General features: G+C 40.9%; 4 protein-coding genes and 1 long non-coding RNA gene across 5 annotated transcripts; 3 read left to right on the top strand and 2 right to left on the bottom strand.

The window, feature by feature from the left end:
* The first annotated feature begins 39 nt into the window (after positions 1-39).
* Positions 40-1,769, top strand: LOC135652258 (S-adenosylmethionine decarboxylase proenzyme 4-like). The gene has a single exon (XM_065173083.1). It carries the CDS (start codon positions 137-139, stop codon positions 1,424-1,426), a length of 1,290 nt encoding a protein of 429 aa, XP_065029155.1. The 5' UTR covers positions 40-136; the 3' UTR covers positions 1,427-1,769.
* A 3,761-nt stretch (positions 1,770-5,530) lies between these two features.
* On the top strand, positions 5,531-7,144 carry LOC135652647 (F-box/kelch-repeat protein At1g16250-like). The gene has a single exon (XM_065173739.1). The coding sequence runs from the start codon at positions 5,688-5,690 to the stop codon at positions 6,783-6,785; it is 1,098 nt and encodes a 365-aa protein (XP_065029811.1). The 5' UTR covers positions 5,531-5,687; the 3' UTR covers positions 6,786-7,144.
* Positions 7,145-7,517: 373 nt separating this feature from the next.
* Positions 7,518-15,850, top strand: LOC135653429 (protein STRUBBELIG-RECEPTOR FAMILY 3-like). The gene is made up of 16 exons (XM_065175397.1): positions 7,518-8,142; positions 8,225-8,354; positions 8,428-8,499; positions 8,646-8,711; positions 8,813-8,884; positions 8,966-9,037; positions 9,113-9,184; positions 9,266-9,331; positions 10,425-10,490; positions 10,699-11,057; positions 11,147-11,424; positions 13,128-13,399; positions 13,479-13,617; positions 14,264-14,400; positions 14,499-14,655; positions 15,171-15,850. The coding sequence occupies exons 1-16, from the start codon at positions 8,064-8,066 to the stop codon at positions 15,231-15,233; spliced, it is 2,100 nt and encodes a 699-aa protein (XP_065031469.1). The 5' UTR covers positions 7,518-8,063; the 3' UTR covers positions 15,234-15,850.
* Positions 15,851-16,577: 727 nt separating this feature from the next.
* On the bottom strand, positions 16,578-21,207 carry LOC103972456 (3',5'-bisphosphate nucleotidase AHL). The gene is made up of 4 exons (XM_009386800.3): positions 20,644-21,207; positions 17,809-18,496; positions 17,104-17,461; positions 16,578-17,021 (listed from the first exon to the last, which is right to left on the bottom strand). The coding sequence occupies exons 1-3, from the start codon at positions 21,047-21,049 to the stop codon at positions 17,158-17,160; spliced, it is 1,398 nt and encodes a 465-aa protein (XP_009385075.3). The 5' UTR covers positions 21,050-21,207; the 3' UTR covers positions 16,578-17,021; positions 17,104-17,157.
* Positions 21,208-23,152: 1,945 nt separating this feature from the next.
* On the bottom strand, positions 23,153-24,161 carry LOC135652256 (uncharacterized). The gene is made up of 2 exons (XR_010502099.1): positions 24,022-24,161; positions 23,153-23,923 (listed from the first exon to the last, which is right to left on the bottom strand). It is a non-coding gene; the product is annotated as an uncharacterized LOC135652256 (long non-coding RNA).
* Positions 24,162-25,988: the final 1,827 nt, after the last annotated feature.

Genomic DNA, 25,988 nt, shown 5'->3' with positions numbered 1-25,988 from the left:
GTCGACATTTTCACTCCAGCTTGTTATGTGCAAGTAAATATCGCGCGCACGCACAGGCTTTTCCTTCTTTTCTGTGCTGAGGATGAGCTCTCTCCACTACGCCGTGCGCGTGGGCTGAATCCCCGTTCCCCGTTGGATGTCTTCTTCTCGTGAGGATCTCCTTCTTCCTCTCCTCCTCCTCCTCCTCCTCCTCCTCCTCCATTTGGCTTCATTATGCCTGCAATCATTATCCTTGGTTGCCTCGCACGCATGCCACCCTCCTCCATTCTCCCACCTCATCCCCTCTGCTCACCAGAACTCTATAAATCCCCCTCCATCCCCTCTGTCCTCCCACGTGCATGCCTTGGTGTCCCCAACACCATCCACCCTATTTCGCTGCTTCTACCACCGCCGCGGCATGGCTGTCTCCGGCTTCGAAGGCTTCGAGAAGCGCCTGGAGCTCCACTTCTCGGGCCACGACTCGCTCGGCCTCCGCCGGCTGCGGTGCGATGCCCTCGCGCAGGTCCTCGACGCCGTGCAGTGCACCGTCGTCTCTGCCGTCGGTAACCGCTACTTCGACGCGTACATCCTCTCCGAGTCCAGCCTCTTTGTTTATCCTTATAAGATGGTTCTCAAGACCTGCGGCACTACTCAGCTGCTGCGATCCGTCCCTTGTCTACTTCGCCACACCGCGGAGCTCGGCCTTCGTCTCCGAGCCTGCCGCTACTCCCGCGGCAGCTTCATCTTCCCTCGGGCCCAGCCGTTCCCTCACACCAGCTTCGCGGAGGAGGCGCTCTACTTGGAAGAGCGCCTCCCGCCGAGCCTAGCCTTTAGAAAAGCTTGCGTCCTTCCGTCGAGCAGCTCGCACTCCTGGCACGTCTACTCTGCTTCCGCCGCCGACGACGACGACCGCTTGGCGGCAGGTTCGTGGAGCACTTTTACGGTTGAAGTGTGCATGACGGAGCTGGACCGGTCGCTGGCGCGGCGTTTCTTCCGGAAGAAAGGCGACGAGAGGTCGGGCGACGCTGTGGGCGCAGACATGACGGACCTGACCGAGATCGGTAGCATCAACCCACGCACGCTCGTCTGCGGCTTCGCGTTCGACCCATGTGGATACTCGATGAATGGTCTCGACCGCGACAGCTATTCCACGATACACGTCACGCCGGAGGAGGGCCACAGCTACGCCAGCTTCGAGTGCACAGGCCGATGGGCGGGAGGCAGAGCCGAAGTGCTGGATTCGCTGAGAAAGGCCATCGGGGTGTTCCGGCCGGGCGCGGTGTCGGTGTCGTTCTGCATGGCACCCAACGTCGACGAGAACCAAGTGCGATCGGCCGTGGGGGACGCACTCGAGCCGCTCGGACTGAGCTGCCGAAGCCAGGCGGTGGAGGAGTTTCCAGGCGCAGGCATCGTCACGTACCAAACTTTCACGCCCCGCCGGGAGTGAAGCCGACACGAGGTGGCGCAGGCCACAACAGGAAGCAGTGGTCATCACTGAGGTGATGCTCTTGGCTTGTTGCAAGTTGCTGGCCTCAGAGGAAACATTAAAGGGAGGGAATAGTGTGGCCTTTTGTGGGAGAGGGAGATGATGGAGTGCATTGTAACTTGGATTAGGGCGGTGTGGTTGACATTAGGAATTGGGAGTGAAAAGGTTGGAAAGCTTAGGATGGGTGGGAGCTCCATGATATAGCACCCCACTTCAGAGTGTCACGCCTGATCATGGATGGATATACTTGGGACGATGTAGTGGGATATATGGAAGCAGTACTACACTACTGAGTTGAGCTGAATGAGGCCATAGTGTTGGGGGAGGAGACTTCCACCCTCCCTCCTTTTTGTTTGTGATCTCCTTTGCTACTGCCAAAAGGAACAAGTACACCTTTTTTGCTCGGCAGATAGTTTGAACTCTTCTTACTAGGATCATATTCTTCCCCTCACTTTTCCTTCCCTCCGGACCACTTCACTTTCTGCTCAACCACCATGGTTGATCTTGTCTCTCGGTGCTACAAATCTGATGTGGTGATCGGAGAACAAGGCAAGGCAAGATTGTGAGGTTCGAACCAGATGACAAACGCTTGGTGCGGAATATTATTGGTCTTGATCTTGGTTTTCTTGCATCAGACATGGATGAAGGGTTCCTCTGGGGCTGTGATAGATATGATTGGATGTGAATGGGTTAAGGGGCAAAGCTTTAGTTAGCTAAGCTTGTACTTACAGGCTATTATGAGGTGGATGCCAACTACGATAGAAGAAGATCACAGTACCTGCATTTGTACTCCACACACTGCTTTTGTACGCCAAGCATTGTAGCTTTCAAACATCATGAACTCGTGAAGAAATCCCTTCGACCATATTATGAGTTTGCATTTGCTTTTACTTTGGAGCAAAACTGAAATCAATCACAAAATTTACTCGAATACATCGAAAAACAGAGCCAAACTTCACTCGACCTGAACCGACTCAAGCGATCAATCTATTAAAACTAGAATCTAACTAAAAAAGAAACATAAATCTGAACCTTGAAAACAGTGATGCGACATTTTGAGGAGGTAAATCTTGCGTCTGCAGTGCCACCTTCTGTTGCAGAATAAACCCCAAGTCGTGATAGAAACCTCCAAACATATTTGTCATGAGAGAACTTTCCAAAGTAGATATCAATGATGTCATAGAGTCTACTCTATCTGACTATTGGGACAAATTAGATGTCCTTAGTGAGAGTTATTAAATGATCAGTGTAGACTGTATTGAGAATCTAGTGGTGGTCGATCTACATATGAAAGAACAGCCATTTCTTAGCACAGTAGATTCCTACTTGGGCAGGGAGGTAGATTGACATTGTATGAAATTGCAAAACATCTCACATCTATTTTTCTTGCCCTTCGAAAGAAAGGCCAAAGTAGCTTCTCACATACAACAGCAATTCAAGAGATGACCGGAGGTAGAAAGGTGAAGGAAAGTACTTTCAGAAGAGACGTCGATGTCGGATTTATCAATCCAAGTTAGTTAATATTCAAGACAGAGAGGATAGAGAGAAAGCTACAGAGTCCAACCCTTGCCATCATCCAAGGCACGAATGTATGAAAGACACATGAAATATTTCATCACATGCTTTGAAGAGAAGAGAAATGATAGAGAAGATGGAGGGGTTGAATTATCTGAAGCAAGAAACTGAAACAGATCTCTCTCTCTCTCTCTCTCTCTCTCTCTCTCTCTCTCTCTCTCTCTCTCTAATGCCCTCTCAAAATGGTTGTGCGTGAGAGATGCAAGGTAAAGCGAAGATATTTGGCAGAAACTTCAAGTGATCTCTTCTTCCTCCTCTTAATATCAACGGGATTGGAATAAAAAAACCTCTTTTCTTTCTGTGCAAATGGTGTCTCGGTCTATTTGTTATTGAATTCACAACTAGTAATCCATCGAGTTCTTCACGACCAACATCGTGCAGCAGCATGAGAAAGCAAAGTGATGGAACTAAAATGCAGGGAGCAGATGTGTTTAAGCAGCTCAAGTTCAAATCTCCTTTACATGATTCATAAACACTAACATCTTGTACTTCAGGGAACAGACTGAAACAAGCACATACAGATTATAGTTAAAAGGATGAGGTGGTGGCAACCGGAAGCACATAGTTTGCGGTGGTTGTATCAGCATGCGGAGCTTAAGGCCAGCTCTAATTTCATCCACATTGCAGATTTCGGATATCTCGGAAGTCGGTGATCGCTTCGTTCAAACCATACGAGCCATCATCGAAGTTGAGGGCGTACTCGAAAGGATCATACTGGAGCCTCACTTTTGGTCCGCTTCCCTTCCTAATGGCGTTTCTAATCCTTGTTCTGATTCTCCAGAGAAGGCTCCTCTGATGCCTCGTACCGCAGTTGGTCACACATGCCACTCTCCCTGCCCTACTCATACCTAATGCTCAACCGCACGAGTTGGAGATCCGAAGCTTTTCCCACGAACCTGAAGAACGATGCGGTAGATCTTCTCGCTTACGTTTGAGCTGAGTCTCTGCTGCTTCACGCTCGTTAAGAGTGGGGTGATGAAAGAAATGGCTGCAGGTTAAAGCCAGGGTTGAATTGGAACGTATGAATCTTGCTATCGTTCTCGGTAGCCCGAAACATGAAAGACGGTCAAGGAGCAGTTTTCTTTGTCAGATGGCCTGCAGCCATTAGGACACAGGATGTTAGCCACAAACCATCTCTTTGCTTCTCTCTAATCCGGAAAGCTGCTTCCTGTTGATTACATTCTATGATGGATCAAATCATCCACCGCTGTCTTGTGTCCGATTCAGGGGGAAGCAGCAGAGAGGAAAACAGTGTCCTTATCATTAAAGGCATGTAAAAAGTAGGAGCTTTCTCATGACATATATGGATTTCCCTGCGAGAGTTGGTTTTCGATCCGGATACAGCATGTCTCATTCTCTTTGGTGCGACGCGCCTGAGGAAAGAATCCTTCTCTCTGATTCCCAGCCGCACGCCATGACTCTGCTCTTCGTTGCAACCTCTTCCCTATCATCTGCACATGGTTTACAGCAGATACATAGAGAGTGGTGTTGAGTGTTAAGGATCGTCCATTTGAATGACACCCTGAGTCAAATTCGCCTCGTTCTGCTCTGTACTCGAAGGAAGGCCTCCAGTCGATCTGATGTCAGATAATGAATCCACAGCCTTTGCCTTTTTAGGATGTATTGGCTAGATGTGTTTGTCACTTGTAGGTCGGGAGAATCTAATCTAAAGGGAGACAAAATATTTGCCTTGTTCCTGCAGGAAATTTTTGATCTATGACAACGATGGAAAGAGAAAACAAGAAAGAAAGATTCAAAATCGAAGGAGAAGCCATCATAATATGATCGATATTTTCGTTTGATCCGGACGAAGTCATCTATCTTTCTCCGCATGCCTTCGATGATAGTGTAGTCCTCCTGCAAGGATCACTTGACCACCTTGAATGAAGATCTTCTTCTCAAGCATGACAGTTTCCTAAAGGAAAACGACGCAAATCAGATCGATAACGTGATGACGTGACATTAATTCGAGTTAATTTTCATCAAACCAATCCAAATTTCTTGACCGTAAGATATATAAAATTATTTTTTTCTTAATTTTTTTTATGAGTTTAGGATGATTAAATTTTTAAATAAAATATTTTTGGATTGAATATACAATAGAATGTAACTCATTTATACTCATGTTAATTTCCAATAAACCAATCTAAAGAACTACCTTTTTTTTTTGGCCAAATATTTAATTAAACAATTTAAATAAAATATTTTGACACACTTTTTCTATTCAAAGTTATTAGCATGGGTTATAAATATAAAAAAAATACAAATACTAATCTACTATGAATATTAAACTCTCCATCGTAAAAAGCTCCTTCCGGGGATATTCCAGTAATATCCGACATCGCCGTAGAACAAGGATTGCTTGTCCATTACAAAGACAACGCTAGAGACGGTCTTGATCCTTAGAACCTCCTTATTCTATTCCTAATCCCTCTGCAGAACACAGTTTTATCTCCTCCATCGCTCACCTTTTGATTAGCTCTACAAGGACATCTTTTGTCTCGAGTGTGGCTCAGAGAAACTGGAAACCATCGCCCCTTGATCCTTCCGTCACTTGTGCTCTATATCTTCGGTTCTCTTCTACCTCTCCAATTCCCCCACTTCCAGCGTGATCTTCACCCATCTTAGCTTTCGTGGTCCTCTTCGGATGGGCTCCTTATCTCCTCCTCCTCCTCCGCCGCCGGTGCCGCCGGAGAACCAGGCGAGCGGCTTCAGAATCTGCGTCTCGTTTTGCCGACGAGACGAGACGACCGGCACCACCGTATCCAACTGGCTGGATTCCTATAACCCGGCCGACAACACGTTGGGCCACGTCGGAGCGATTCCCGGGCTCCCCAGGAACCACATACTGAAGGGTTTCGCAATGGTGTGTCTAGGCGGCTTCGTTTACGTCATCGGTGGTAGGCTCTGCCTTAATGTGCTCGATGCCGAGGGCTCGGTGGAAAGGGACGTCGCTGTGAGATCCGATGTGCTCCGGTGCAACGTCGCGACCGGAGAATGGGCGCCGTGCTCGCCGCTCGCCCTCCAACGATTCGACTTCGCGTGCACGCCCTGCAATGGGAGGATCTACGTAGCGGGTGGCCAGTTCACGGTCTCGGGCGCCCGGGGCACTTCGGCGGCCGAGGTGTACGACCCCGAGCGCGACCAGTGGGCGCCGCTCCCAGGCATGAGCGCCCTGAGGTACAAGTGCGTCGGCATGGCGTGGGAGGGCAGGTTCCACGTGGTGGGGGGGTTCGCCGAGCGGGAGGGCTGCAGCCGAACGGTGCCGTCGGTGGTGGAGAGAAGCTCCGCGGAGGTGTTCGACGAGGAGCGGGGGGAGTGGGACCTCGTGCCGGGGATGTGGCAGCTGGACGTGCCACCCAACCAGATCGTGGCGGTGGACGGCCGGCTGTACAGCTCCGGCGATTGCCTCAACAATTGGAAGGGGCACATCGAGACCTACGATGGGAAGCTCAACATATGGAGCGTCATCGAGCGGTCGCAGCTGCACGACATGTCGTCGCTCGTCGCCGGCCCGCGTGAGCGCTCGCTGGAGAGGCTGTACCTCACCATGGCTCCGGTCGGGGGTCACCTCTACTTCTTGGTCGGATATCGCGAGGCGGGAGACGAGCTGAGGTCGATGACGGTGGCTCATGCCTTCGACACGGAACCAGGGGCCGCGGAGGCATGGGCGAGCTTTGAGCCCTTAATGGCCGATGGGAACAAGGAGTTGTGCAGCCACTGCTGCGTCGTTCAACTCTCCTAAACCCAAACAATTGACTTTGGTTCTTCGGTGGCTAATTCATGTTCTTCGCTCGAGTAAATCTCATACCAATACTCCGATAATGTACGTAACAAAGGATCCGAAGCTCCATACAACATAATAACGAACATGGATTGGTGGAATAAGATGCACTGCACTCTTTGTTCCACACCCTTGTTTCCCTTTTGTTCCAGAGTGCAGACATATATCATACTATATACGTACATAGGTTCGTCCGACATATTAAGAGAATGTATCGAATCAAACAAATGATGGAACTAATTTAGCGCAATCAATTATAAGCGCAATCAATGATGTGAGAGAGATTGATTTCCCCTGCGCGGAATCATCAGCTGTGCACAAAGCGGAAAAAGAAAAAAGAAAAAGAAAAAAAAGGAAAGAAAATTCAAAAGCCTTCCATATTCCATTCTCTCTCACATCCTACGATCCTTTCGCTTTCCTCTTTTAACACCAACCCTTTATTTTTATTTATTTATTTTATTTATTTATTTGTTGTTGTTGTTATTATTATTATTATTATTATTATTATTCATGATCATCTTAGGGGGTACGTATTCCGTTGGGTTCGTCTCGTCTCTATTGCTCTCACTCGGGTAATCTTTTCTTGGCACACCATTGTTTTTGTTATCGGCGTTTGTTGGCACTGCGTTTCCGGCTTATTGGTTGTTTGTTTGGGCGGGCTGTTTCGATAGTTTGTCCACTCGCGAAGGATTTGATTTCGTCCGATTCTTTCAGGCTTTTCTTGTAAGGCTTTCTCGATCGGGTTCTGGGGGTTTTGTGGGTTTCTTGGAATTTGTTCCCGCGTTGCTTCGTTTCTTTGCTTTTGTGGGGGCTTTTTCTTCGATTCTTGGGAAGTATTTGCTGCGCTACGTGAACTCCGTGGGATCGAATATGTTGGTTTATCGGTGAAGTTTGTTTTGGTTCAGTGTGAAGTGAGGAGAAGGTCGCGGGTAGGCGAACTATCTTGCTTCCGAAACGGAGTGATTGCAATCTGTAGGAAAGAGGTTTGGGTGTCCTGCAAAAAATATTTGTTTAAGCTGATTGGGTGGAAGCCCTTCATAAGCATGAATGGCCGAGAAAAGGATTTAGAAACTCTTTTTAGATTGTATCGACGAGGTTCTGTTAGATTTTTTCTTTTTCGTAATTTTCGCCAAGAATTCACTCCTAGTTTCCTTAAAATTGAACTCATTTCTGTTTGATTTATGACTGCAGGAGATGCGATTTTGGTGAAAAGATACACTAGGAACTACGGATTCAAGGATGTTCCCTTGGTTCGCTCTGGTTCTGACTCTGCTGTTTTATGTGACATTTTCCCATGGTTACACATACGAACAAGATGGTATGCTTTATTTCTCGTGTCTTATGAGCCTATCAAATCTATGTAATGTTTTTATGTGCTTTCAACTTGATTTTGCTTCCAGTGTATGCCATAAATTACCTGTATTTAGCACTGGGCTTCCCTCTTCTTCCTGGATGGACTGCATTTGGTGGAGACCCTTGCAATGATAACTGGCAAGGTGTTCAGTGTGTCAACTCGAACATATCTGCAATGTAAAGTTCCAAGAGCTGTCACTATGCTCATTTCTACTTGTTTGCCTCATCTAATAGATTTCTGCACTGATAGAATACTCAATGGCGCAAATTTGGGAGGAGAATTGGGTGATAAATTAGGAAATTTTACTTCACTGATCACAATGTAAGTGTTAACTCTAGTTTCATAACAGCAAGATTCATCTGTTTCTTTTCTCTTTTTTGCTAGAAAAAATCACATTCCTTACCTGTTATGCGTAATCATCATGCTTACTGATGGCTGACCATTTAATATCTTATGTATCATTTCAGGGACCTGAGTGATAACCAAATCGGTGGCAGGATACCAGAGAGCTTACCCATTACAATAAGGAAGTTGTATGTTGTTAATCTCCTAGCCTTTTGGATTTTCTTAGATGCTTTATTTCAGAGCAATGATTGTTTAGATGAATCTTTCATGGTTTATTTGCATGTGACAGTTTTCTTTCAGCCAATAAGTTCACAGGAAGCATCCCAGGTTCATTATCAGGACTGACACTTCTATCAGACATGTGAGTTCACCCAGTGCTGTGAAGCTTCAGCGAGGAGCGTTGTTGGTGTGATTTTTCATTCTTTCATTTTTGTTACTTCAGGTCACTGAATAACAATCTCTTGTCTGGTGAACTGCCTGATGCTTTCCAGACTCTCACTGGACTCATAAACTTGTAGGAGTCTCTCACTTCATCATAGAACTCTGTGCCATCTGTATACTAATTTTTCACAAACTTCTGCTGATGTAGGGATCTCTCTGATAACAATTTTAGTGGCCAACTTCCACCATCTATGGAGAGTTTGTCTTCTCTCACCACATTGTAAATTTCACTCTTTTGTAACTGAAAAATACTCCACATGTTTTAAGAACTTTAGTTTACAGCTTCTCTTTTCTGGTGCAGGCACATCCAAAATAATCAACTATCTGGCACTCTTGATGTCCTACAAGATCTTCCTCTCCAAGATTTGTATTTTCTGCCTGCACCTCTCTTTTATTTTCTGTCATATGTGAATTAAAACAGAGAAAGTACATTGCAGATAAATAGTCAAGTTAAGATAGTAAAGAAATTATATTGGTTTTGTATGCAATAAAACCTAGGTAGATATTAACAGGTTATGAAGAATTGGATCCGAGTTGTTAAATCATTGTTTGTCACTGTAGCTGTGCACTTACCCTTTTTGCTGGAACAAAATTTAGTTGAGAATGATACTTGTCTATTCTTATTGAACCTATGGTAATTGCAGAAGGGTTTGCGTTTTTGATAACTTCAGTCGAAAATATAAAGCTATCGTCCACTAGCCTTTTGGATTTTCTAGAAATTCTCTTTACTAATAAGATTTGATTTCTTAGGAATAGTGAAGTAGCTGGCCGTAAACTTTGTTTAGTATTCTTTTTTTTCTTTTTACTTGTTTTATCCAGTCCCCACTTGATTGTAAAAGATTTAGATAATGATGAAAAACAGTGTGGATTTGATTGTGGCCACTAACTAGTTATTGGACCTAGTACATGAGTTTCTCACCAACGCAGGCTTTAGGGAGGGTTGACATAAGAAGCCTTAACCTTAGAAGTAGAGAGGCTATTTCTGTGGCTGCTAACTGGTGTTATAGGTGAAATCATTATATATTGAATCGAATAAAGAACCCTTGTCATGCTATACCTTTGATTAATTGAAGGGTATCATAACAGTAAAAGAAGCACATCATTTCCATAATGGGTAAGTAACATTTGGCTTTGCCTATACTGTCCCAAGAATGGTGATCATAGACTGCAGGCATTTTTCTTATGTTAAATTGGTCAAAGAACTCAAGGTTTGTGTCATTTATTTGACTATTATAATCTTAGGAATAGGAAGTTTAGAACTTGATGTGTAAAGCTTTGTCAAAAGGCATAATGCCTAATTCCCTCTACACTTTCAGTGGCCTTGTGCTCACAGCTTGAATATCCTTCATGATGTTTTTTTAAAAGCCTAAGTCTTCCATGAACTGTAGATAATAATGCAAATGAAAGTTACTGTTGTGTCAGTATCTCCTATAAACCTCTCTTACTTTCATCTTTGACAGGAATGTAGAAAATAATATGTTCTCAGGACCAATCCCAGCAAAGCTTCTTAATATTCCTAATTTCAAGTAAGTGCATCATAATGATGACCTACCTTTACTTGCTAAATGAATATTATCTTTTGTAGGGAAGCAAAGGTGCAAATGCCTCTGTTGCTTTGTCCATGGTTTTTATCTATTATTTCACCAATTCTTTTATCACCTGAATTTCATTTTCTTGTGCCTGAGAGTTGGTAGTTTTGTGTTAACAAATGCTTAACTCAGTTCCTCACTGCAGGAAGGGAGGCAACCCATTCAATGCCAGCATTGCTCCTTCACCGCTGCCACCCCCTCCTACAACATTTCCTTTTTCTCATGCTCCTGCGCCTGCCAACTCTTTCAAGGGTCCTACTCAAAATGGTGGCCTACCTTCTGAAAATAAAAAAATTTCAATAATAAAAGCTGTTGAATATGTATGTCCTGGTGTGATTCTACTAGCCATTGTAACATTAATGGTAATACTTAATGTATCAAAGTGGCAACAAAAGAAACTGAAGGATGAAGGATTCCACAGAGGCCAGGATGTCAGGAAAGATGAAAGACCAGAGGAGCCTCATATAAGTATTGACTTTATCAAACCTCATAAAGGTGACGAAGGTAAAGATTATCGTTCCATGTTGAAGTATGTTTCACGAATTGGCTCTTATATTCATGCTCTATAATTACTTTGTTACTCCTGTCGGCAGTTCTTGGAGAGTCAACTCAAAGGCAGGAATATAATTTTAATATTCAAAGGACTACAGCACATCCGATGCCACAATTGATTGAAAAAGACACTGTGAACCATGTTGTTACAGGTAAAAAGATCCTAAGAGATCCAGCTGAAATTCTGAATCCTCCAACTTCTGCGACACCTTTTTCTGTTGCTTCACTTCAACTACACACAAATAGTTTTAGTGAAGAGAACTTGATCCAAGATGGCACTCTTGGCCCAGTATATCTAGCAGAATTCCCACAGGGGAAGGTATATTCTTTTAGCCTTATGCTGACTTGCACTTTTTGACGGCAAATCTAGATCACTTCATATGATTATTGAAGGTGTTTACCAGACTTAAAAAGATACCGATGTTAGTTTTTTAATTGCACTTCATCAAAAGATTAATTCAGTTCCCCTGCTTCAATTTGAATCTCAGAATATGCTGCATAGTAAATGCACCACAAAAAAGTTCGTTAGGTGTGCCCTGTAATCTTCATTATTATTACTGTTATCATCATTTTTTTGCTCCATTGATTCTGTTAAGTTCTAGGGCTATTCAGTGTATTGGTGTTTTGAACATAAAAAATCGTACCTTTTTTCAATTCCCTACTATTGATAATGACAGCTTTATTGTACCCTAAAATGATCGGATTTTCTCATCTTATCTTATTTTTTGTGATGGTAAACACATGTCATATATCTTTAATGATATTGTGGTTTGTAACTATTTGAATGTTGAATTTGCTGTTATACATCGTACGATTTTTTCGGATGTAAAAATCTTCGACAATTAATTTTTGATCAATTTTATTCCTAAATCAATATTGTTCTAGTTTTAGTTCATTCTCTATGTAATTGGATTAATTATGCTTTAATTAGCAATAAACTGTTATCTGGTGCTTCCAAGCTGCATTTTATTTCTATTCTGGTGAGATACAAATTTGGTATTTAAGCAAATTCTTTGAATTAGCTCATTATGTTTATATATGATTGATTAAATTATCTATAAAATTGAAGCCCCAGATAGTCCTACTAGAGAAGCCTCTACTACCATTATCATGGGTTTAAGAATTTTGAGTCATATAATTTTGGGTTTATCAAGTTAATGAGTCAATTTTTTCATAGGGTCATGGTACTGGTGGATTGGTCTATAGTTAGGTGTTGTATGAGATGTTGAAATAGGAAGGAACTATCTATAGATGATTCTTAAAGTGCATTATGATGTGGAGCCAGTAATCGGTTGGGTCTCTTATGCCACCATTGGGGCATGATTCTTGAGTATGCATTGGTTTTGATTCCTCTTGAGGATATTAAACTTTAGGTCGAAGATCATGGTACTCCAAATAGTCCCACATTGGAGGACAATTAAGATGATATATATAAGGATAGACATGTCTATTACTAACTAACAACTTGGGCTTAAGTATTTTGATTCACATGATCTCAACCAGAAATCTTAAACAACATAAGGAAAATGAAGGGATTATCTTGCTGTGACAATGCAGTATGCACAAACCATTTCTCCTTAGTGATTACAAACTAAAACTTTCTGAATGCTTTTACCTGTTCATTCTCTTATAATTTATGTATATTTGGAATATCAAGTTCTTTTTTGGCTGGATATTCCATGCTTCTCTTTGACCTAACTCTTTGAAGGATCTGGGATAAGGTTTTTCTCATATTGTTTTTGGTTTAAATATGTTTCAACCTTATTTTGTGCTATTCTTCACTGTTCATACTATAATTTTGTTTGCAATGAATTTTTTTTTCTTCTCTTATTTGGATCTAACTATCATCTCTTTTTGACAAATTATATTCCTCTTATTGAAAACTGGAATGTGCTTGTTCTAGTGTTGGAGTTATAAGGAAAATCTTCTTAAAGCTTTCTTCATCAGAATATGCATGTACAATGTGTAGATGATATAATTGTCATGTTGTGACATACCTCTAACTAGTTTTCTGATGTACAGCTATTGGAAGTAGTGAAGCTTGACAATAAGAATTCAGATCTTCCTGGCGATGAATTTTTGAAGTTGGTTAAGATCATCTTAGAGATTCAACATCCGAATATTGTTGAGCTTGTTGGTTACTGTATGGACTTTGGCCAACGATTACTAGTTTATAAATATTTCAGCAGAAAAACCCTATTTGATGTACTCCACAGTGATGATGTTGGTGTCAAAGAAAAGTTATCATGGAATGCCCGTATCCAGATAGCTCTTGAAGCAGCAAAAGCTCTAGAGTAAGTTGATTCTACTCTCTATTTAGCTTGATCAAAGCAAATGTCTCGACATGAAGACATCTTTGACTTTATGCTGAAGGTATCTCCACGAGGGTTGTCGACCACCTATAGTGCATCAAAGATTTGAGTCAAGCAACATTCTCATCGATGATGATCTATCTGTTCGGGTTTCTGAATGTGGCCTGACTTCACTACTACCATCAAGTTTTGTAACTCAGGTAAGAAAAGTTGTATATGACAGCTTGGGTGCCATTTCATTTTTACATTACAGCTTTGCATAACTGAATATGAAGAATATCATCTTTTATGGCAGGAGCACAATTAGGTCATTAAGTAGGTTTCCTTTGAAACTAGCTCGTCATTTGATACATATTCTTGAGCCACATTTAGTAGCTGTTTAATAGATCTGAGGTTCCAAAAGCAAGCTATTATTTCTGGTGATCCCCATTGAGTAGCATCAAACCCTGATGGAAGATCTCCCCCTATTAGCAACAGGTAATCATTTGAAAGCCACAAGAAGGGATCTCCTACTGAACTTAAGGAAAGTGACTTCTTCCTGTTGGCATTCATTAGTCCGGTTGGGTAGGAGCACCTGGTTGATCGCCCAACAAAATAGTTGTTTAGTGAATGACTCAACCTATGAATTCACAAAAAAAGCAGAGAGTAAAGTAGCTGCAACGGCTAGTTTACTGGTTGAGTAATATCCTTGATGTCCTGCGAGTAAGTTCAGAATTTTCTATAGGTGCCTGACAGCTCTAAAGATATAGAGAAAATGCTGCCTTTGAATTTTTTGCTTTTCCTTGAGAACAAAATGCAATTAATGAGTTTGATATGGTATGGAAGTAATGTTTGGTTTTCTTTCAGTTGTCAGGCATGAGACCTTTTTTCAGTTATGATGCTCCAGAAGTCAGTGACTCTGGGTCTTATAGTGAGAAGAGTGATGTTTACAGCTTTGGAATTGTCATGTTAGAACTCCTTACTGGGCGTAAGCCCTTTGACAGGTATGCTTGTGAGTTAATTACTATCATTTTATAGAAATTGTGTTGCTGTTGCCGATTTGTAGGAAGACCATGAGTCTTGAATTTTCTTTTGTGTGCAGCTCACTTCCTTGGGCAGAGCAACATCTTGTGCGTTGGGCTAGTTCACAGCTTCATGACATCGATGCATTGATAAGAATGATGGATCCTTGTGTTGATCGGCAGTTACATGTAAAATCACTCTCCAGATTCGCTGACATTATTAGTCGTTGTATACAGGTAAAGATTTCTGTGTGTATTCACATTGAAGTTGGCATACAGATTCTCAGATCATATCATTACATTATTCCTATTTCTCAGCATGGGTTGCTTGATGTAGATGTTTTCTCATATATGAGAGAGAAAAAAAGATCAATCTTACATCATAGGTCACCTGATAGGATACCAGTTATTTCTTTGCTTACTGAATGGAGATAATTTACCCAAGACTCAACTAGAAAAAGACAAACACAACAACTAGGTAGTCAGTAGTATTTTTTTTCAAAAGCATTTAGTAGTTTATTAAAGAGGAAATGTTATGTTAGTTAAATCGGGTATTGAGATTGAAATTTATCGAAAATTTACCCTTCATGAATCCCTTCACTTATGAGATTTATCCTCGAGGAAGTGTGACAAGGGTATAATAACTGTTGTTTACATGAGAAACTTGGTTCTTATTTGTGTTTGTTTGTTTGTTTGTGTGCAAAACAATTGAGTTTATTGATGTCTCAACATTTGTTCTTTGTGTTTTGCAGCAAGGGTCAGAGTTCCGGCCACCGATGTCTGAGGTTGTCCAAGACCTTGCCCGTGTTATTTGAAATGGTAATTACGAGTACAAATGGTATCATTTTGGAAGCGATGATGTCGGTTCATTCAACATGACAAACAAATATAGCTCAGGAAGAGTTGCATGGGTTTTAAGCTGGAGTGTCACTTCCCCTCCTATCGATCGTCACTAGCAGCTAATAATTGGTGTCCGCTGATGTTGTCTCAGTAATTGCATAGAGGTTTCTTGTCGCTGGGGCAAATGGCCACTCTCGGCCTTGGATTATGTTCTTCTGTTATTATTGTGACTTTGTTACATTTCATTTGTTAAATGTTAATGGTATCGTACTGTTTGATAGGTTCATTTGTACAAAACTTATCTGGCGGGAAGCAAATCAAAAAATTGCGGTAATCAGATCGGTGCATCACATTTATCGGCCATTTTTTTATGACTGCCATCGCGTGTGACACTATAATACTTTTTTTTTATTTTTCCTTTTTTCATCTATCTTCTCTCTCTGTCGTTGCCATCATCTTCGCGACCTTCTCTGTTCATTCTTTTCAATCTCCTTCACCTTGTGTTTGATTAAAAAATTACTACTAAAAGGATTCCGTCTATATATATATATATATATATCAGTTGTCTATATTAGATTGTAGATCATGATGATGATTAAACATCAACTTTGGCATGATTGATCATGTTATCATCATGAACTTTATTGGTGCCTAAATCCAAATTAGTTTGTTACGAATCTCTCAAAATTGTTAGGTTATCCTTGCTTCTTGTGCTTTTAAGCTGTTGTTAGGGTTGGTATTCCTCGATCATTATTGTTGAGATTGTTGTCGTTACCTCCATCATCAAGGTCATCATTGAAATTACGACTACGTTATCTCTTCTTTCTTTATTTCTCTCAATCAAATCTCGCATGGAATATGCGTGTCTGAGATCTGCGTAGTACTAAGACGATGACAAGAAAAATATGGTAACCGCCGCTGATATATGCAAAAGATGTAACCAAGATTTGTAACTTCGTCAACTGCTTACCGATAACAGGACTAAAAAGCTTCTGCACACATTCTTAGAAACACACCCAAATGGTTTTAAGCAGGTAGAGAGACGAGCATACCTGAATCTCTCGTTTCCCTCACCATACATTCTCCGCTCAGTAGGATAACTGGTAGAACAAGAAGGTGCTCTCAAAGCCTCCTGGCTAACTGGTACCATTATTCACAGATCATGTTGCTCAGCCACACCTCAATCGAATGATTGGAGAAATATGATTCAATTTAAACCAGTGCCAAACCAAGGTATCGGAGGAAGCCGCAACAAAAAAACTCTAAAACATTCATCAACAGAAACTCAAGATGATGTGGGCGACAGAACACACAGCAAAAATCTATAATACGAAACATTTTTATTCGATCTTGAAATGAGACAGGCAACAGAACTCACCTCCGTTTTACTTTCACCTGGGGTGAGGTACAAGTGTGCACAACTGGTAGTTTCTGGCTTTCTGATACTGATGCATGGATCCAGAACTTCGATTAAACCAACTCTAACCAAGACTCAAGTATTCAAAGTAAGATTGAACTGTCGTGTGGTATATTTTGCCGAATATATTTTATAAGGTTGAGATATCCAAAATGAGAGGCAAATTTCCCCCATCCCAGAGGAATTTCCTTTCTTCCTTTGCCTGAAATGTTCCAAATTGGAAGCTAACCAATTAGGAACTTATTTGGTACAGTCACGATCAAGATTGGAACAGCACCATCTGAGCTTGGGTCAAAAGAGACATGGTGTCGTCATATTATTATCAAACACTTGAAAAGCCCTGCAACTGTCCAAGGAAAGGAAATTTCGGTCAGAAATAATTGTTTAAACGGGCATCAAAAGTTCTTCAAGATCTTTGTCATACTTACCGTGCTGGAACAGCATAATTACTCCATATAGGAAAGAAACTACACAAGTAATTCTTATAAATTTGATGAGTCCCAGCTGGCATCAACGGCTTTTATTATCTTCTCATGCAGCAACGGCCCAGAGCAAGCAATTATGCCACGATCTAGACCTTCAAGATATAAGCCCTTGGAGAAGTCCAATGGACATCCTCTGGCATCTGTGACCACTCCACCTGCTTCTTGTATGATCACCAACCCTGCAGCATGGTCCCATATCTTTTCCTTATACCCGGCTCTGGCAAACTTCATAAAGATCTCTGCATCCCCTCGAGCTATGGCAGCATATTTTACCATACTATACACTCGCAGTGGTTGCTTTCTACATGTGAAGAAGCAAAACTAAATATGACAACTGAATTGGCTGCTTTATACATCTAAAGAAACAAAACCAAAAATAATAGCCGAGGGCAAATTCAGTAGTAGTCTTTGATAAAGGAGCAATTAATGGCATGAGTTTCTTTTGAGGTGCCTGTAAAAGGGTAAGACCATCCAACCATTTGTAAAACGTGTTGAAAGAATTCTTTGGAGAGAAATATCAATTTGCATAATGGGTACAAAAGAAGGCCAGGTTGCAAAGCCAAAAATATAGAGCTTAGATGAAAAATGTGGTAGAAACTACAAAAATCTGCATGATTGAGTAAAATGCAATTACTTCCTTGAACTTACCTTAAACCAACACTGTGAGCTAATCCAGCTGTAAAGGAGTGGCTTGAGTTTGCTTTCTCAACAGGTTCACAAAAAGTTGCAAAAGCAGGATCAGTAATGGATGATACACGAATGATCCTTGAAGAACTCTGCCAATCAAACTCGGCAAAGTCATGAACCAGTGGTTGCATCCAAGCTACACCGCTACCTTTACGAGCATACATTACACAGCCTTTATGCCAGGATCCATGTGCAGGAGGAGATAACATGGTCATGAGCCTGTAGTAGCGCTGATGATAGTTGAGCCATTCCTTCCTCATCGGGTAGTTAGGGCAACCTAGAACACCGAGGACAACTTCTCCATCCACTATCAAAGCAAGCGCAATAGCATACTGGTCTCCACGTACAAAACCAAGAGTACCATCCACAGGATCAAGGACCCAAAATTTTCCCTTGGAACCTCCACTAGAGTTACAGTTGCGAATAGCATCAAGAATTTCCTGAGCACCCAAAGGTTTAGAAGGACCTTCCAATCCATACTTTGGAGCTTCAGACAAGCATTCATTCACAACACTTATCACAGATTCCAGCAAGGTTGTGGCATCTTTTCTGGAAAGAGTATAAGCATCTTCCTCAGCAACAATTGATGCATTTTCATTGCCAAAGCATTCTGAAAGGAGCCAACTAACAACAGCTTGAACACCCCAATCTATCCACAAAATTAAACCATAAAGCTAATGAGAAGCGAGATATACTAGCGTACATTAAACAGACATACAAATTAGCCAGTTTCAAGAAAAGGCTGATATGCTGGAAATTTCCAAGACTAAATAACAAATTCAAACACTGTCTCATTATAAATATAATAGCTAAAAAATGCATAATTTTAGAACTCATATTTACAATATCTAAAAAGTTAAAGGATAGAGGAATTTATTTATCCTTAAATCTGGATACAAACAACATTGTAAAATTTCTTGCTATCTGTAACAAAATAACCAAAAATAAATAAATTTTTGAAAAAAAATATCACTATTTGTTTAACTTACAGGGAGTAGTAAAGATCCTGTTGTTCGGTAATAGTGACCATATCTTTGTGGCTTAGACTTGAAATTCACATAAATTTCAAAGATTCATCATCCATTAGAGACATCATCACATGAAATTTGAAGATTCATGTGGTTCATGTTTCTGTGACTCGTGTGACATACAATCTGAAATGACTGAGAAAAACCTACCTCATTATAGTGATAACATACTGTCTGCAGCATTACTATCAAATTGATAAAGCAAATCCAGAAGGCAAACAGAAATTTTTTCCTATGGAAGTGCAACATTGGATTTCCAATAAATCACTGAACAACTCTAAATGACTAGCTGGCATCCCTCTTCCACCACAGTCCCTCCATCCAGTATTAAACAAGGACGAGAAATCACTCTATTTGCATCTTGGTTCCTTCAGAAAAACTTCTAGCCCAACTTGGCAACACATGATATTAAGATATCAAGGCCTTCTGACTTCCCTCACTTGGAGTAACCTGTAGGTTTTCACGGATGACATGCAAACTTCATTCAGCACTGTTGAATCAGCTTATAGGAGTTGGATAGTGTTAATGCTATGGACAGCTATGATAAATAGCATATTCTTGATATATGGAAATTGAATGGTCATGCTTAGTGCAAGCATGTAAGGAGATAATAATTTATTTCTTATTCAGCTTTGAAACTGACAATCCAAAGCTTCAAATACTTTGATACACGAAAGCGTTATGCCCCCAAGAGAAGTGTTGTCTTTTTAAGTGGATTGGAGAGATACTTCCATTATTTCCAGCTACATATATTAACTTAAATTGTAAAATTTTATTGTTGAGAGAAAAGCTGACAATTCAAAGCTTCAAATACTTTGATACACGAAAGCATTATGCCCCCCAAGAGAAGTGTTCTATTTTTAAGTGGATTGGAGAGACACTTCCGTTATTTCCAGCTACATATAGTAACTTAAGTTGTAAAATTTTATTGTTGAGAGAAAAACCAAAGATTTCCTTGCTCGAGGAGAGGGTGAACTAGAAATCAGGTTCTGAATTTCTAGACTATTTCTAACCATTCAGGTAGGTAACTTTGGATACTGAATATTCGAATCCAGGCTTCCTTACTCTACCAGGTGGTAATATGCCTGGAAGGGAAGCTCCCACGAAAATGTTCCAAATAAAAGAGAACTTGGAACAATAGACCCAACCCTGCCATGACAAACAAAGAAATTTATTGCAAATACCCCTTAAAGGCTATGACAACAGTAACAGTTAAAACAAGATAAAAATGTGCATTCCCTCTAGTAACAAATTGGTGTTACTCGATCCTTGTTATATTCTGGTTTGCCATATTCTGAAAGTGAGAATTGAATTTCAAAACCAGCAAAAGAGAAAGTAGGCATAATCTTTTGTACACCACTAACAACTCATTAACAAAATGGTCTTTAAACACACAGGTCATGAAAAATTAATGCATAGAGAATATGAAGGTTACATTTGAGGTGATAAAATATAAAATTATTGAATAATTTTTCTGATTATGGTTTAAACAGTGCATATAAGAGATATCAAGCAAAATGCACTACTTGTATCACAAGTTGTATTGTTTTCGTTCGCTACGGTTGCCATCAAATGCAAAAGATGAGGCAGGCCAATAATACGTGACATGATATTGGGAACAAGCACACAATTAACACCAAGAAGTGGACAATCTTCATCAAGAACACTACCTCTGGCCTCACACCCTCGATTTCAAGGAACTGGATACATAGGCATTAACCATATAGACCTAACAATCGTAAGAAGAAACAAAGGATGTAGAACGAACCAGCGACGGTGACCGGGGAATCGTCATCCTTAGAGGTGATCTGCTCCCGGTGCCGCCCCACCAGGCCGCTCTGCACCCGCTGGCACAAGGAGCACGCCATCTGGACCACCCTCACCGCCACATCGAGCTCCCTCGAGCGGTCGCCCTCCTCCACCCGGGGGAGCCCAAGAAGACGAGCCGTCTGCATCGAGAACTCCGACAACGAGGAAGGATCCTCTTGCGAGAGGCCGAGGCCGAGGCCGCGGTCGGCCGATGATGAGGGGCCGAAGAGGCAGCGGAGGGCACCGCCGACGCGGGCGGACGGGGCGGGCTTGGCCGTCAAGAGGCTCAGGCTCCGGGAGGAGTTTTGGCCGTCCGTCGTGAGGGGGATGGCGTGCGAGGTATAAATGGGACAAAGTCTGGCCATGACGTCTGCTTCTGCTTCCTACCCCTTTCCTTTTCCTCTTCTTCTTCGAGAGAGAATTGAATGCCACGGAAGGAATTGGTTGGAAGGGTAATGGTCGCCTTTTCTTTGGCGGCCGCTGCTGTTCCGACTGCTACACGACTGTTTTGTTTTCGCCTTATCGTTGGAATAAGAAATCGGACTTTATATTCCATATTTTGAGGAATCTGAATATATTTTTAATTTTAATTAATATATATATATGATTTTTTTTCCGTCAATTAGAAAAAGAATAAGAAATAGATATTAATTAATTAATTAATTAATTTCAAAATGATATTTTGAACATTTAATGTTCGGATCCACAAGTGGATACATTATTCATACTACGGTGTTCCGATCATAGTACTATTGAATAATGGTTATCCATACACTCGATATTATAAATAAATATATATATATATATATATATTATGTTTTTAAAACTAACTCGGTCGACTCCCATGCTGACTAAAGTGCAGTGTGTGTGTGTTCCTAATCAAGATTAAGACGGTGATGATTCATCAACGATCTTTTTTGTTATTATTATTATTAAGACTTTTGACCGTAAGACTGAATATGGAGATCGGATGTTGAGTCAGTGGTTCTCGTCACTGATTCGTTAGTTGATTCAGTGGTTCAAATAATTAGACTGTAAGTTTATAAATACATATTTAAACAATAAATTGTAGGGTAATTTATATTATAAAAAAGGAGTCTTTTTTTTTTTTAAAAAAAAAACATCCTCAAATTGATTTGATCTAAGTTATGTCGATTCAGGTCGAATTCTTTCATATCAAGTTAGGTCGGTCAGACCCTTATATTTATGATAATTTTATATAAAAAATAATATTTTTTAGGATAACTCGAGTTTTTTTTTTATTTTTTGATGAATCTAGGATAATTTTATATAAAAACTAATTTTTTTATATATCCTATAAATGAGTGTAACTCAAGTATACTGATTTTTAAAATAATTTTTATATAAAAATTAATATATTTTTAAAGATATCTTGAGTTTTTAATTTTATGATAATTTTAAGATATTTTTTATTAAAAAATAATATTATATTTTTTTATGAATAGAAGCAAAAAGAAAAAAAAAAGGTTAAAAGAGATGGAGTGAGAGAGGCCAAAGGTGGAGGAGAAAGCCAGAAAAAACAAAAAAAAGAATATAAAGATTACTTAAAAATAGAGTTTTGGATGATAAAGAGAGTAGAGAGTATGAGAATGATAAAGATGGACACTTAAAGAAGAGAATGATTTTTTATTTAATAAATTAAATCAAAATTATTTTCATTGGAGAATGAAAATTATAATGAATAAATAATATGCCCTGACTTACTTATATGCTATTATGTGAAGATACTACAGCAGATTACATGTGTCATGTGATAAATAAATAAATAAATAAATAGTTATTTTTTTTACTTTTGTTAATTCTTCTATCATTAAAAGAAAAAAAAAAAAGAAATCCACAATTTATTATCATGTCGGCGGAGGCATCTTCTCAGTGACTTCCACCCACTTTGCTTTAGACGATGTATGATTGATTAGTGACTAAAAAGTCACTAATCTTTGTGCTTTTTGTTGTGGTAAAGGATGGCAATCTTAAAAGTATAGATCTTCTTGTCTCACAGCTTGCATTACAAAAATATAAACTTCTTCTTAATGTCAATTCTTTGTTGTTACGGAAAGAACAAAAATCGATTTATACCTAAATCAATTGAATACGATTCTGATCGAGAAAGATAACCATTATGACTTGCAACGAAGACTAAGCTCGGATAGATTTTTTCAGTCAGTCAATTAAATCGTCATAAATAATCTTGAGATGAGATAATTAAATCGCCATAACTATTAAGCTAGAATACCAAATCTATTCCCGAGATCTTAAGCTACTCTCATCTCCTCGCCTCATGAGATAGCAGAAAAAATTGGTCAAGAAAAATTAGTCTGTCAGATTGGGGACTAACACCAGCAGAGGCAGCTCAGAACAAGAAGATGAGCAACGATGAACACCTAAATGTACATGCCGACGCACAACTTCTCAGCTTTCACAATAATTAATGAAAGGGAGAGCAGTAATGGATGCAAAAAGATGGTACGAAAAACTTCATTCTCACTGTGTTCACAATGTTTACATCAAACCCCAACGAAAAACAGGGTTTAGCGAGCTGACTACAAAGAGAAGAGCCAAGGTTTTCCACCCTCATATATGTAGATATATATATATATATAGATCATCAGGAAACAGTAGCCGTGATCTAAGCGAGGCGGGCGACGGCGAGAGAGAACAAGGCAGCCAGAGACTGAGCGAGGCCGATGACGATGGAGGCCTTCACCTGCCCCCGTCTGGGGATCAAGCGGCGGCTACTGTACTTCCTCTCTCCACTTAGCACCACTTTCCTTCCCCCTTCCATTCTTCTTCTACCCTTTTCTCCCTGCACACTATCTGTGGTCGAGTGAGTTGAGCCTGGTATGAACTGAGCTCCCAGTGGCGTAAGATGGAAAGCAATCGGAGGTGAGAGGCTCTCTATATAGAGGAGGCTTTCTCCCCCAAACCGACTTACCTTCATCTTGCACGAAACGTCTCAAGAACACGCACAAGGATCACGTGTTCGATCTACTACGTTAAGTGGGCTTTATCTCCTCGGGGGCTGCCGCCACTGCCGTGGGCGGCTGTCACTTCCCACTGACTGTAACTTGACCTGATGTCTTATCTATCCAGCCATGGAGCTTTTAATACGACCATGAACTCTTTGTACTACCTGCAGTCAAGCAGCCGAGGTGAGGCTGTCCCGATTCAGTGTGCGTGCCTTTAAACTTGGACCACTCGTCATTAAGCAGCCGTGCACTCTGAAATCAGAATAAAAGTCGTCACTAACTATGCACTTCTGCCATGCAGACTAATACTATTATAAGCTGATCCTAGTATAGATGAAACAGCCGTTCACCTAATGAGGTCAAGAGTTCCTCGGAAGGTTGGCCCCAAAAACTTGGTACCCCGCGCTGTGCCACCGAACGCATGTAGTGACTTCCAGGTGGAACGCTTAATTATAGCTACCTGGAATGAGGACTTCACGGGAGCCGAACAGTGTAACGTTGGCCCCATGGCAGCCTGCCAGCCATATCATTGAGAGAAAGAGGAAGAGACCTTCTCTTTTTTCTTTATCTTCTTCAAGTGCATGCATCTGTCTGTAATGACATCATGTTTGGGATCAGAGAAGGTGTCAGCAGCTTTGTCAAGGACCTGTTCATCACAATCCAAACGACTTTTCCTATGAATAGTGTGCAGAAATACAAATCTCGGTCGGCTTTCCTGTTGATTGCATCAAACGCAAACTACAGCTTCTTGAGTTCTTGGCATCAAGATTGACTGATGACCTACGTAAGGCAAAGGTCAAGTCACAAAGATTGGTAGTCTTCCAAGGTCGCAGTGTTGATGTCTGAATGAATAAATTGCGATGACAGAGACAAGAAATCAATCTCAAGAACATGCAGTAAAGTCATATCGTTGACGTTGATATGACGGAGTTGGAGGTGATCTCAAGAAAGAGCAGGAATCACACACGTTAAAATTAAACTAAGATCGTTTGATTTCTTTTTCTAGATCAAAAACAAAAAAAAATAGCAAAAAAAGCCATTCAAAGGACACTCAACTCATGTTGGAAAGAGCTGATATGAATTAAGTGGACAAATCTGGTCCTGGAAAGTAAATGTAAACGAGCATCATTCTATGGAGATTAATACATGAAAACTCCAAGATAATCTTGGATTAGCATGTCTAAGCTGAACAATAATTTTCCTAACAAAACCTGTTATTTGTTATCTGAGCAAACGTACGAAAGCCCAATAAGTGATAAATATTCTCGCGATAGCTTAAAAAAAAAAATTTATCCTACCTCTATCGACTATTGTCGACGGTTTTAGTTGCCTATGCTTTTACGTGAAAGCTAGCTCTGTCAATCCCTCCCCTTCGTGCATATAGGGATTTGGTCATGTTGCCTATCTGCACCTCCACGTGCAAGCTAGCCTCATTGACAACCCTTTTCGCGTGCATAAGTAAGCCCCATTGATTATCCTTTCTTTTCTCTTTGTTGTTTATGTCTTTGCATGCTCCTCTCTCATAGACATTTACGTCTATACGTGTGGATTGACCTGGCCAATCACCCCTCCTCTTTTCTCCTCTAACCTTGTATGCCTCCATATGCATAATGCCCCCTGGGTTCGATGGGGGTGCAAGGGATGTGGTGGAGACGATGATAGTTTCGACGTGACGAAAACAAAAATAAAATACTCATTTCATATGGTAAGAGATACTATTTATTTTTTTTAAAAAAAATTTGGACACTTTATAAAAAATTCTCAATATGCCCATAATTTTTTTTTAAAAAAAACTTAATATGTAAAAAAAGAGACTGTATTTTACTTTTAATTTATTATTATTATTAGACATTTATCAATGATTGTCCTCATAATTGATTTTTAACTTGGGTGCCTCTTTTTCATCAATCTCACCGGTCGGCTCGGCTCGATCGTTGTCGCCGTCAGCCTTTGCTTCCACCACGAGCGTTACAGCACGTCACTTCCTCCTCCACTACCCACAGCCTTATCCTCCTTCCCTTAGCGCTAAGGCCACAACAACCAGGGCCGCCACTCCCCCTTCCTCGCGATCAAAGACGAGGAGCTCCTTGCCGACGTAGTCCTTTTTCACTCCCTCTTCCTCTCATAATTGAAGATTGGAGCCCTTTGACCTCACTCATACCCCTCGTTGGAGGTGGTCGGTGAGGGAGCCAACAACAGACGTCGGATAGAGGTGACGGGGAAGAGGAGGAGAAAAGAGAAAAGAGAGGAAGAGGAAGGAGATGACGGACGGCGTTGATGACTACAGTCAGAAATGACTGACGGAGGGCGAAAGTGT

Source organism: Musa acuminata, chromosome BXJ3-11 (assembly GCF_036884655.1).
Source record: "Musa acuminata AAA Group cultivar baxijiao chromosome BXJ3-11, Cavendish_Baxijiao_AAA, whole genome shotgun sequence".
NCBI classification, from domain to species: Eukaryota; Viridiplantae; Streptophyta; class Magnoliopsida; order Zingiberales; family Musaceae; genus Musa; species Musa acuminata.
The sequence above is the reverse complement of the archived record's forward strand: the minus strand, read 5'-3'. Positions and strand labels throughout refer to the sequence as shown.

Excerpts from the sequence above, each read along its gene's own strand:
- LOC135652258 (XM_065173083.1), top strand. The coding sequence starts at position 137 with ATGTCTTCTTCTCGTGAGGATCTCCTTCTTCCTCTCCTCCTCCTCCTC.
- LOC135652647 (XM_065173739.1), top strand. The coding sequence starts at position 5,688 with ATGGGCTCCTTATCTCCTCCTCCTCCTCCGCCGCCGGTGCCGCCGGAG.
- LOC135653429 (XM_065175397.1), top strand. The coding sequence starts at position 8,064 with ATGTTCCCTTGGTTCGCTCTGGTTCTGACTCTGCTGTTTTATGTGACA. Across the intron at positions 8,355-8,427 it reads AACTCGAACATATCTGCAAT|AATACTCAATGGCGCAAATT; the intron begins GTAAAGTTCCAA and ends CTGCACTGATAG. Across the intron at positions 8,885-8,965 it reads CTGACACTTCTATCAGACAT|GTCACTGAATAACAATCTCT; the intron begins GTGAGTTCACCC and ends TTGTTACTTCAG.
- LOC103972456 (XM_009386800.3), bottom strand. The coding sequence starts at position 21,049 with ATGGCCAGACTTTGTCCCATTTATACCTCGCACGCCATCCCCCTCACG. Across the intron at positions 18,497-20,643 it reads TTCCCCGGTCACCGTCGCTG|ATTGGGGTGTTCAAGCTGTT; the intron begins GTTCGTTCTACA and ends TTTTGTGGATAG. Across the intron at positions 17,462-17,808 it reads GCTCACAGTGTTGGTTTAAG|AAAGCAACCACTGCGAGTGT; the intron begins GTAAGTTCAAGG and ends CTTCACATGTAG.